Raw genomic sequence first — 12,001 nt, forward strand, 5'->3', positions numbered from 1 at the left:
TATTAGAGACACACATTTCCCTCAGATTACACAGATCCACAAAAAAATCGTTTAAAAAAATCACTTTTTGATGAACTCCCACTTTTGATGAACTCCCACTTTTTGATGAACTCCCACTTTTTGATGAACTCCCTGTGGTATTTCACACTGGGTGAAATACCACAGTGTGCCATCACAGCAGCAAGATGTGTGACCTGTTGCCACAAGAAAAGGTCAACCAGTGAAGAACAAATACCATTATAAATACAACCCATATTTATGTTTATTTATTTTCCCTTTTGTACTTTAACTATTTGCACTGTATATATACATAATATGACATTTGAAATGTCTTTATTCTTTTGGAACTTCTGTGAGAGTAATGTTTACTGCTAAAAAAAATTGTTCTTCACTTTTGTTTATTACCTACTTCACTTGCTTTGGCAATGTTAACATATGTTTCCCATGCCAATAAAGCCCTTGAATTGAACAATTGAATTGAGAGAGAGAGAGAGAGAGCAATGTGCGTGTGTTGACTATGGCCAGCCATGTCTCTCTCTGACAGGAAAATTAATGTTGTTTAAAGTCCCCTGTGACGCATGAAAAAACAAGCTGTTATCTGTTACGGAAACATGCATCTCTGTGGTGCTTTGATAATTCTTTATCATTTCAGACAACATAGAAGCCATTGAAAGATTTATGGCAATGGCATCAATTTGAGACATTGTAAAATGTGAATGCCCTCAAATGCACAGATATTGTTAATTTATGCATTATCAGAGAACATATGTTGTTTTTTCACAGACGTGGTGTTCAGGTGGAAAGAGAACAGGCTATAGGAGGACCGATTGAGTGGGAATAGAAAGGTGAGAATTGAAGATAGGGAGAAGATAGGTGAGGGCATAGTTGTGGTCTGAACATGCCAGCTCTTGTTGAGGTAAGGATGTGGGAGCCAGTAGGTATAGAATGAGATCTGAGCAAGTCCTGGATGTTATCTCTCTACCTGTATTCGTGTGTGTAGCTTAACTTCGCTCTGTCTCTCTACCTCCCTTTCCCTCTCACATTCTGGAGTTTGGTAATCACGGTTATCTCCACTATACTCTAAAGCAGGTTAGCGTTTTTGGTTATGAATCTTGTTCTGGAGGCAGCTCTGCAGAGTTGTCAGTCCCTGGCACAGTCACAAAGTATAACCACACTGCTAACCCAAATGCCTAAACAACATTTTTTCCCCATGAATTTTTACAATATAACCAATTTTGACTTTGCAGCTGACCTATGTAATGGGAAATCGCTTATTTCTACCTCCAGGACAAGACGCGTGACAATAAACATCAACCTTCTACTCTGTATGCGCTTCACTATCCACGCATAATTGAATACAGTCCAGTTGATTTTAATGCTGCACAAGTTGACATATATGTTAGAAAACATAAGATATGGCGACATCTGGTGGTATGTGGTGACTCCTTTCTCTAATATATCTAATTTAAACAGTGGTGGACGTGGCAATGACGTCAGGATCCGGAAATGACCCGGATTCAAACTTTCAGTCCCGGCTTGGTAAAAACATCGAACGATCTGTGAATTCTTGTGGAATTTTGCTAATAGTAAGTTGAAACTGATCACGTTTATCGAGGGAACCTAGATATATATACACATCTGATTGACGTGGTGATGAGAGAGTTTTCTTTATTCAAACAAAACATTCAAGCCACGTCTCTAGGGTTAGCTAAAAATCAGCTGTGATGGAGTCGGCTCTTTAAAACTAGCTAACGTTAGTTAGTCAACGGTAGCTTGGCATAACTAAATAGCTCAGTATCTAAGAACATTTAAATGACAACAGATATCTAGCTAGCTAGAATTTTATATTTCATCACTGTCAGATAAGCTGTCTGGTAGCATTTCGTTTCAGTTTGTGTTGCCGTGGTAATGATGGCTTTGCTAACATTAGCTTACTTGTTACTAGCTAGACACATAAATGGGGGTGGGGGCTTGATTGCAAAAAAATTGGCCAAGCTCCGATTTGTTGGGGGAACTGAGACAACGTATTGGTAGCTAGTTAGGTAGCCCGGGGCACGACAACCTAGCAAACTGTAATTTTAATTAATTTGGTTATGTTACTCCTATCATATTACAGATACATTGAGAATGCCCGTGTGCATCATTGGACACGGATTGACGCCTTGCAGTTAGGAGTTGACATCAGAAGGTGTAGTGACTGTTTCCACGGAGCACGGACCGGTCTATAGTACACTACCGAGATCTTTCAAACGTCAGACCCTTTCTCCTTGGCGTGCCCAGTGCAGGCTGGTGATATACATTCGGCAGGATGACGTGCAGGGATCGAACCAACGAGTTCCAGTCCGCCTGCAAATCCCTACAGAGCAGACAGGTATGTAGGTATGGGAGAGGCAGTGGCGATTTTAGCATGTAAATCTTGGTGGGGCAAACATTTTTGGGGGGATGCATGCCAGCAAAGCCACAACACTAAACAATACATTTATTGCACTCTAACGGTGACAAACGGTGCCCACAAACTGTTCGGGCCTACATAATTAAAAATAAAACATTCTTCACCTTTATTTAACCAGGTAGACCAGTTGAGAACAAGTTCTCATTTACAACTGCGACCTGGCCAAGATAAAGCAAAGCAGTGCGACACAAACAACAACAGAGTTACACATGGGATAAACAAATGTACAGTCAATAACACAATAGAAAAGTCTATATACAGTGTGTGCAAATGAGGTAAGATTAGGGAGGTAAGGCAATAAATAGGCCATAGTGGGGAAGTAATTACAGTATAGCAATTAAACACTGGAGTGATAGATGTGCAGAAGATGAATGTGCAAGTAGAGATAGTGGGGTGCAAAGGAGAAGAAAAAATAACAATATGAGGTAGTTGGATGGGCTATGTACAGGTGCAATGCTCTGTAAGCTGCTCTAACAGCTGATTCTTAAAGTTAGTGAGGGAGATATGAGTCTCCAGCTTAAGTGATTATTTTTTTTGCAATTCGTTCCAGTCATTGGCAGCAGAGAACTGGAAGGAAAGGTGGCCAAAGGAGGAATTTGCTTTGGGGGTGACCAGTGAAATATACCTGCTGGAGTGCTTGCTCCGGGTGGGTGCTGCTATGGTGACCAGTGAGCTAAGGCGGGGCTTTACCTAGCAAAGATTTATAGATGACCTTGAGCCAGTGGGTTTGGCGACGAATATGAAGCGAAGGCCAGCCAACAAGAGCATACAGGTCACAGTGGTGGGTAGTATATGGGGCTTTGGTGACAAAACGGATGGCACTGTGATAGACTGCATCCAATTTGCTGAGTAGAGTGTTGGAGGCTATTTTGTAAATGACATTGCCGAAGTCAAGGATCGATAGAATAGTCAGTTTTACAAGGGTGTGTTTGGCAGCATGAGTGAAGGAGGCTTTATTGCGAAATAGGAAGCCGATTCTAGATTTAATTTTGGATTGGAGATGCTTAATGTGAGTCTGGAAGGAGAGTTTAGTCTAACCAGACACCTAGGTATTTGTAGTTGTCTACATATTCTAAGTCAGAACCGTCCAGAGTAGTGATGCTGGACGGGCGTGCGGGTGCGGGCAGCGATCGTTTGAAGAGCATGCATTTAGTTTTACTTGCATTTAAGAGCAGTTGGAGGCCACAGAAGGAGTGTTGTATGGCATTGAAGCTCGTCTGGAGGTTAGTTAACACGGTGTCCAGAGAAGGGCCAGAAGTATACAGAATGGTGTCGTCTGCGTAGAAGTGGATCAGAGAATCACCAGCAGCAAGAGCAACATCATTGATGTATTCAGAGAAAAGAGTTGGCCCGAGAATTGCACCCTGTGGCACCCCCATAGACTGCCAGAGGTCCGGACAACAGGCCCTCCGATTTGACACACTGAACTCTGTCTGAGAAGTAGTTGGTGAACCAGGTGAGGCAGTCATTTGAGAAACCAAGGCTGTTGAGTCTGCCGATAAGAATGTGGTCATTGACAGAGTCGAAAGCCTTGGCCAGGTCAATGAATATGGCTGCACAGTATTGTCTTTTATCAATGGCGGTTATGATATCATTTAGGACCTTGAGCGTGGCTGAGGTGCACCCATGACCAGCTCGGAAACCAGATTGCATAGCGGAGAAGGTACGGTGGGATTCGAAATGGTCGGTGATCTGTTTGTTAACATTGCTTTCGAAGACCTTAGAAAGGCAGGGTAGGATAGATATAGGTCTGTAACAGTTTGGGTCTAGAGTGTCTCCCCCTTTGAAGTGGGGGATGACCGCGGCAGCTTTCCAATGTTTGGGGATCGCAGATGATACGAAAGAGAGGTTGAACAGGCTAGTAATAGGGGTTGCAACAATTGCGGCGGATAATTTTAGAACGAGAGGTCCAGATTGCCTAGCCCAGCTGATTTGTACGCGTCCAGATTTTGCCGCTCTTTCAGAACATCAGCTATCTGGATTTGGGTGAAGGAGAAATGGGGGAGGCTTGGGCAAGTTGCTGTGGGGGGTGCAGGGCTGTTGACCCGGGTAGGGGTAGCCAGGTGGAAAGCATGGCCAGCTGTAGAAAAATGCTTATTGAAATTCTCAATTATTGTGGATTTATCAGTGGTGACAGTGTTTCCTAGCCTCAGTGCAGTGGGCAGCTGGGAGGAGGTGCTCTTATTCTCCATGGACTTTAGTGTTCCAGAACTTTTTTGGAATTTGTGCTACAGGATGCAAATTTCTGTTTGAAAAAACTAGCCTTTGCTTTCCTAACTGCCTGTGTATATTGGTTCCTAACTTCCCAGAAAAGTTGCATATTGCGGGGGCTATTCGATGCTAATGCAGAACGCCACAAGATGTTTTTGTGCTGGTCAAGGCCAGTCAGGTCTGGAGATAACCAAGGGCTATATCTGTTCCTTGTTCTAATATTGGGACATAAAGCTGTCCCAACACCTTACCACTGCTACAGTTCATTCAGCCTCATTTACTGCCTTTAAAAAAAACATAGCTGATAATGCTGACTTGCTTAAACAAATGTGGTTTCTACTGGCAATTGAGATGTGCAAACTATGGCAATAGGGGACGACAAGCGGATATGAGGCAAGCCATAATTTCGATGAAGACATTAATGAGCGAGAGACGACGGACGTAGTCAATATAACTCTTTGTTCAGCACTTTTGAAATGTACAGCGACAGAATTCAGAACATGGACCGCTCTTACATATAAACAGACAATGAAAGCTCTTACAATATTTGATGATTTACATTTCTCTTAAATAGGTTTTTGGCAAACAGGCACACACCGGCTGCGAACGATGTGTTTACAATACCGCGTTGGTGAAAATAGACCAAATTGTTAGGGTGAGGCACATGGGCTACTAACAGCTTACTACACAATATTCACTTAGTATTACTTTATTAGCTACAGAATACATATCTCTCTGGCATCCTACATCATTTATGAAGCAGCATAAGTCATTTTTGGACTCACGTAGTTGTGATGTGCTTGAACAGAAAAGTGGCGCGGTGGTCCTTCGTGGGCAAATTTTGTCATCAAAGAGAAAGATGCCGGATTTACAATTCCGAGTTGAATGACCGTTCAAAACGTGTTTTTCCCTGAGTTCCCAGTTGTCTTGAACTCAGTTAGCCACTGATTCCTTCCCAAACCACTCATTGTTGAATTTGCGACTTCCAACTTGTCTAATGTTTATGTGTAATGTTTATGTCCAATGGCCGATGAGCACCGAGACGTTATATCTCTAATTTCTCTTCATATGACAAGGATGGAAAAGGATTTGATTATTGACTTGATTCATGGTGACGACTGCTAGCTAAGATTTTGAAAGTATGATGTTGACAGTCCAATCAAAGCTACTGTAGATTTAAAGATGTCATTCTATCTGTGGCAAATGACCTTGAGCCTTCTTGGATGGGCACTTCTTTTTTCTATTTGTTACTTTTACCCTTTTTCTCACCAATTTCGTGGTATCCAATTGGTAGTTAGTCTTGTCTCATCGCTGCAACTCCCGTACGGACTTGAGAGACAGGCGGAGATCGAGAGCCATACATCCTCCGAAACCCAGTCAAGCCGCACTGCTTCTTGACACAATGCCTGCTTAGCCCGGAAGCCAGCCACACCAACGTGTCGGAGGAAACGCAGTACTCCTGGCGACCGTGTCAGCGTGCATTGCGCCTGGCCCGCCACGAGTTGATAGAGCGCGATGGAACAAGAACATCCCTGCCGGCCAAACACTCCCCTAACCTGGACGATGCTGGGACAATTGTGCGCCGCCCCAAGGGTCTACCGGTCGTGGCTGGCTGAGACAGAGACTGGACTCGAACCAGGATTTCTAGTGGCACAGCTAGCACTGCGATGCAGTGCCTTAGACCACTGCGCCACTCGGGAGGCCGGATGGGCACTTCTAATATAACTCTAATCTTAGAATTGGCGATGACGTACTGTTCCATGAGTGACACACTTTTTTTAAACCTAAAAATGCGGGGCTGAAAACAGGTGGGGCTCTGCACTAAATGACGGGTCGCCACTGGGGAGAGGCAAGGGCAGTGATGTTGAAATAGCCATCTGATAAAGGCCGGGGGATACTAAACAACCTATGGGAGATAGAGGAACCTATTCATTCCCCCTCTTGTAATCTGTCACAGATGATGTGTCTCTTTTAATCCCTCTTTGTCATTCTTTCTCTCTGCAGAATGGTGTTCAGCACACCAAGCCAGCCCTCAGTGCTCTCAAGCAACGCAGTGACTTCACCCTCATGGCCAAGTGAGTCCCACTGCCAGCCAACTTGCTCACGTTACACAGTTAATCCACTCAGGGGTGTAGTTGGCACCTGTGTCTGATTTGAAGTTTGGTAAATAGCCACTTGTTGCTGTTAGTTTCTCCATGGCGTTTTGATCACATTGTAGATCTGCATGATCTCTTTGGAATGCAGGCTGTTCTTTTCTGTTGTCTTATCATTTTACCGAAGGACATACTTTACATTCTGCGTATGTACATGCGCTAGCAGTTTCTTTTCACCGTATTCATGTTTAGGCCTATCACTGTGATACCAATCTTGTGTTGTTTTGAACCCCTCCAGGAGAATAGGGAAGGACTTGAGTAATACATTTGCTAAACTAGAGAAACTCACTATATGTAAGTATATGTCAATATTTATGTTTCAATATTTATGTGACAAATAGCTATTTGGAAAAACTCTGCGTTTTTCTATAGTTCTGGATATGTCTGTTTTGACCTTTTCAGTGGCTAAAAGAAGATCTCTATTTGATGACAAGGCAGTGGAGATTGAAGAGTTAACCTACATCATCAAGCAGGTGAGATTTGTTTTTGTTTGAATTGACACCGATACAGGAAAAGCTGTCGGCTGTTTCTCGTTATGAACTATAAATCGCAAACACGATGACCAGTCAGTCAGGTGGAATCTCTATGCAAGTGACAGACCTAGCTGTTTTAGTGGGCGCAGTCTGTGTTACACTGCTGTGCCCTGTTTGACTCCCTCCGCCTGTCTCCCACTATTCCCCTCGCAGGACATTAACAGCCTGAACAAGCAGATAGCCCAGCTGCAGGATCTGATCCGTTCACGAGGAGCGCCCAGTGGCAGACACATCCAGACCCATTCCAACACCATCGTCGTCTCCCTGCAGGTCTGACTGCCAGTGCCTCTCTACTGCATTATGTAACTGATGTGGATGAGTAAAATGATGTAGCCTTATGAAACCTGAGGCTTTATAAAATCAACAACTCCTTGTTTTTGTTTTGTTGCAGTCCAAACTGGCGTCTATGTCCAATGACTTCAAGTCGGTTCTAGAAGTAAGAACAGAGGTAAGATTCACTGGAACTTTCTGTCACTCTGGAACTTTCTGTCATTAAACCTCAAGAATCCTCATAATTGTAGGTTGCCTATATCGTTCTCATTTTCTCTTTCTCTAGAACCTGAAGCAGCAGAAGAACAGGAGAGAACAGTTCTCTCAGCGTCCTGTCTCTTCTCCTCTCCACGCCAACAACTTCAGTAAGAAAACACACCACGTTTACCTCACCTTCAGCCTCTAATTCCTATACCAGATCAAATGTCTCTGTGAATTCCAATCACAGAAGTTTCTTTTCTCTTCCTTCTAACTGACTATCGCTTCTCTCTCCTCTGCCAGAGAGTTCAGTGTTGATGCAGGATGAGTCAAGGAGTATGGCGGCTGAGGTCGCCATCAACATGGACAACCAGTCTAACCCTCTACAGCTCCAGCTCATTGATGAGCAGGTACAAACACTTTATTATCACCTGTATTGTGTGTGTGCGTCATTGTGTTAGTATAATGTTGTTTCTCTGTGGTGCAGGACTCGTACATCCAGAGCCGTGCAGACACCATGCAGAACATAGAGAGCACCATCGTAGAGCTGGGCTCTATCTTCCAGCAGCTGGCTCACATGGTGAAGGAGCAGGAGGAGACAGTACAGAGGTGAGGGAGGGGGAGGAGAGCAGTATGATGGGGAACAAGGTGGATGAGGGAAAGAGGAGTTGAGGGAGAAAGAGATGTGGAGGGGAGGAGGAGGGGAGAAAGAGATGTGGAGGGGAGAAAGAGATGTGGTGTAGAGGGGAGGAGGAGGGGAGAAACTTTGAGATGCTCGAGCACAGCCCGGTGTGTCTCTCAAGCCCTGTGTGTCTTCCTCTCCCATGTAGGATTGATGCTAACGTGGAGGACACTCAGCTCAACGTGGACATGGCTCACACGGAGATCCTCAAGTACTTCCAGTCTGTGTCCTCCAACCGCTGGCTCATGGTCAAGATCTTCCTCGTCCTCATCGTGTTCTTCATCGTCTTTGTGGTCTTCCTCGCCTGAGCAGGGAGAAATGATAGATAAAGAAGTGGAGGTTGAAGAAGAGGGAGATGGAAAAGTTCATTGTCTTTTGACAGGTTGCGTCACTCCTATGAAACGGTAGTCCCTTGACCAATAGTTCAGACGGAGTCATGCTATCTGACATAAGACAATGGGAAAGGTTGGGCTGAGACGAGGGGTTGCCACAGCAACAGGACAATGGGACAGGTGGGGTGTTATTGAACGGTTTGGGACTTGAGGTCCAGCAGCCCAAGAAATTATAGTAATCTGCTGCCTAAAGCCCTGGAGAGCGTTTCTGGACCCTAGCAGATCTATTCTGTTCCTACAGACATTGATGAAATACCCCTAATGAAAAGGATATGCTATTGGAACACGCTTTGTATAGTATAAACAGAATACTTGTCATTCTGTTCTTTGTTACTTTAGAGAATAATTCATCTTAAACATTTAATCAAAAATGGCTTATTTAATGGTTTGATTCTGCAAACCTAGTTTTGTTTCTTGGTAGATTTTCTTTTACCCCTCATGTAGCTTATTGTTGATTTGTTGTAAGATAGGGTGTAATCAACTTTCTCTCTGACATGAGGGCCAACACAACAGACTGGAGTTTTCTTGAATTGTAATCATTTCTTTCGATTTTAGTTTTATTAAAGAGAGACTTGAACAATTCTCCCTCACTATCATTCACGCCACGCATGACTGGAAACTATTGTTGGTTTACTTTCTCTTTTTCTTTCAATGTTTCTTATTTGCCAAAAGGGTACTTTCAGTTTCAAAGAAATGTGACAAGACACCTGTGGTCTAAGCTGTTTTATGACGGTACAGGATTAAAGGTGGTTTAAACTGAAGAGGACATTCCCTTCATAGCCCCAATCATAAACACAATGTGACTAGTCAGACCTGAACAGTTTGTAACAAGTTACTTAATACTGTTATTGCAGATCTAACAGTTTAGATTGCCTGGTTTACCTGCCAGCAAGTCAGCTGGGGTAAGTCTGAATACTGTTGCCAATGGCTGCATCCCAAATGGCACTCTATTTCCTATATAGTGCACTACTTTAAACAGAGCCAAAGGGCCCTGGACAAAAGTAGTACACTAAATAGGAAATGGGTTGCTATTTGGGACCCTAATTAACAGGTTGTTATAACATCTGTTATAAACAGGTGACATGTCATTGGTTATGACAGAGTTATGTAGAGCTGAAAGTACACTAGTGAAGTCTCTCTACCAAACTTCCCTGCAACTTGTCCGTTTGGACCTCACTGCTTTATTGGGGACTGTCCTCTTCATCTTCTCTCATTCTCACTGAGGACAGATGTTTATGTACATGCTATTATTTAATGAGCAACCAGAACTTTTTTAATAAGAAAACACTCCTATTTCTTCCCTCTTTTTTTGCTAAATGCCTGGACTTCTACAGTGTGTAAAGTGAAAATACTGCTAATGTATTGGATAGAAGTGCATATTAAAAAAGAACAATGGGGAAGTTGTGCAAAGGACTGTAATTCTTTACTGAGTAAGAGGATTATAGAATATTGATATAATGAATTGTTATAGAGTAACCATGCCAACCAAAGGACTGGAACTAAGCTATGCAGTAGTAATGGCCCCACAGTAATCCACACACAAACTAATTTATTATCAAGGATCTGTTGGAAAATAAGACCTGTATTTTCTAGTTCATTTTACATGCATTTCAAGTGTTAACGCATTCGGAAAATGTAATTCACAATAAAAAAACGAAATAGTGTTGTATATCTGCTGGCTAAGCTTGCAATTCTACTCTTGTATATGTAACTGCATTATGTCTAAACAGTCAGTGGAAATCTGCTGAGGTGTGAGCTGTCCTCATGTTGCATTTCATCTTGACCTTCTCCCCTATCAATCTCTCATCTCCTATTCTCTTTCTCCATCCCTCCCTCCCTCAGCCAAGTGCACTCTGTTCGATGGGGGTGATATCAGGCATGCTCATGCTCCTCCCCTTCCTGGCCGCTCTTGCCACGTTTGCTGCTCCCTCCTGCTGCTCCACCTCGTCCTCCTCGTACCAGCTCGACTCCTCCTGCAGGTTGCCACGTGACCCGCCCAGGCCCCCACCCCTGAAGGGAGCGGGGCGGAACTTGGAGCGGAAGGATACAAAGGAGAGGCTCTTGCTGCGTTGTTTGTCCCAGCCGGCTGACCTCATCCTCATCTCCTCGTTCTCCTCTTCTCCCTCCACACAGTCACGTAGAACCGTGCGGAACAGACGAGCCACCTCGTGAACCTCCGGCTCAATCTCCGTCACCAGATTCCTGAACCTGGGGTAGAGGGCAAAGGTCAAAAATGAGTTTGCGTGATACTCACAAAGGGTTAAGGTGGCACCAAGTTCACTTTGGAGACATCAGAACCTGTTGAGAATGATCATGAATCCATTTCCATGATCTACCTGAGACATTCACGATATGTGTTGTGTACATACACCTCTGACACGGATAAGGTACTAAATCCCACCTAACAATGACAGGGCCACACTGAGACGGTGGCACCCTGGCACACAGGTCCTGCAGTTCTATCAGGTCTCGGGGGGTCAGCTCGTAGGGTTGGTGGGTGGGGGCAGTGGCCAGCCAGCTGTAGTCAGCGGAGGAAGAGCTGCGCCGGCGCCGGCCCTCTTTTGTCACCCTTTCCAGGCGGATACGTTCGGTGCGCTTCACCATGGCACCCAGCTCCAGCATCAGGGTGTTGGTGACTAGTTCTTCTGCCGTACGCTGTCCAGGCACTTTCGGCTCCAGAGAAAACACTGCTGACCAGGGGAACATCTAGGGAGGGATAGAATTCAATTCAACTTGATTTATTCCAGATGGGCAATTATTGTGAGAGGAGGAGAGAGGAATCAGCCATGGGGATAGGACCAATACAAGTTATTGAAACTGTTTTCATGCTGCAAGCTCATGCTATTAATTTAAACACACTTAAAGTAAATGTTGTAATGTATCTTAATTGTTCAACTTTTGTTTAATTTTGTTTTTAAATCTTAATAAAATAATTGCTTCATTAGGTAGACAAACACACCTGGGGATGTTACTTGATTGATAGAACTGTAAATACAGGTAATTAGATTCACTGATTCTTTTCTGCTTTAGGTGACCTTCCTTTTTCACAACACAATGTAAAAGTTAATTTACCTGTAGTCAAACAAAAGCTTGATAGCTTACCTTTTACA

The 12,001-nt window shown here is 43.8% G+C and overlaps 2 protein-coding genes across 2 annotated transcripts; one reads left to right on the plus strand and one right to left on the minus strand.

Annotated features, from left to right (window-relative positions):
- Positions 1 to 1,500: 1,500 nt before the first annotated feature.
- stx5a (syntaxin 5A) lies at positions 1,501 to 9,473 on the plus strand. Its single transcript, XM_038993580.1, has 11 exons — positions 1,501 to 1,586; positions 2,117 to 2,371; positions 6,668 to 6,738; positions 7,055 to 7,110; positions 7,219 to 7,289; positions 7,503 to 7,619; positions 7,741 to 7,797; positions 7,906 to 7,984; positions 8,121 to 8,227; positions 8,305 to 8,426; positions 8,648 to 9,473. Exons 2-11 carry the CDS (start codon positions 2,309 to 2,311, stop codon positions 8,805 to 8,807), a joined length of 903 nt encoding a protein of 300 aa, XP_038849508.1. The 5' UTR covers positions 1,501 to 1,586; positions 2,117 to 2,308; the 3' UTR covers positions 8,808 to 9,473.
- Positions 9,474 to 10,490: 1,017 nt separating this feature from the next.
- zgc:162144 (RD3 domain-containing protein) lies at positions 10,491 to 11,597 on the minus strand. The gene is made up of 2 exons (XM_038993581.1): positions 11,293 to 11,597; positions 10,491 to 11,099 (listed from the first exon to the last, which is right to left on the minus strand). The coding sequence occupies exons 1-2, from the start codon at positions 11,595 to 11,597 to the stop codon at positions 10,730 to 10,732; spliced, it is 675 nt and encodes a 224-aa protein (XP_038849509.1). The 3' UTR covers positions 10,491 to 10,729.
- Between the last annotated feature and the right edge of the window lie 404 nt (positions 11,598 to 12,001).

This window comes from Salvelinus namaycush, chromosome 5 (assembly GCF_016432855.1).
Source record: "Salvelinus namaycush isolate Seneca chromosome 5, SaNama_1.0, whole genome shotgun sequence".
Classification (NCBI taxonomy): domain Eukaryota; kingdom Metazoa; phylum Chordata; class Actinopteri; order Salmoniformes; family Salmonidae; genus Salvelinus; species Salvelinus namaycush.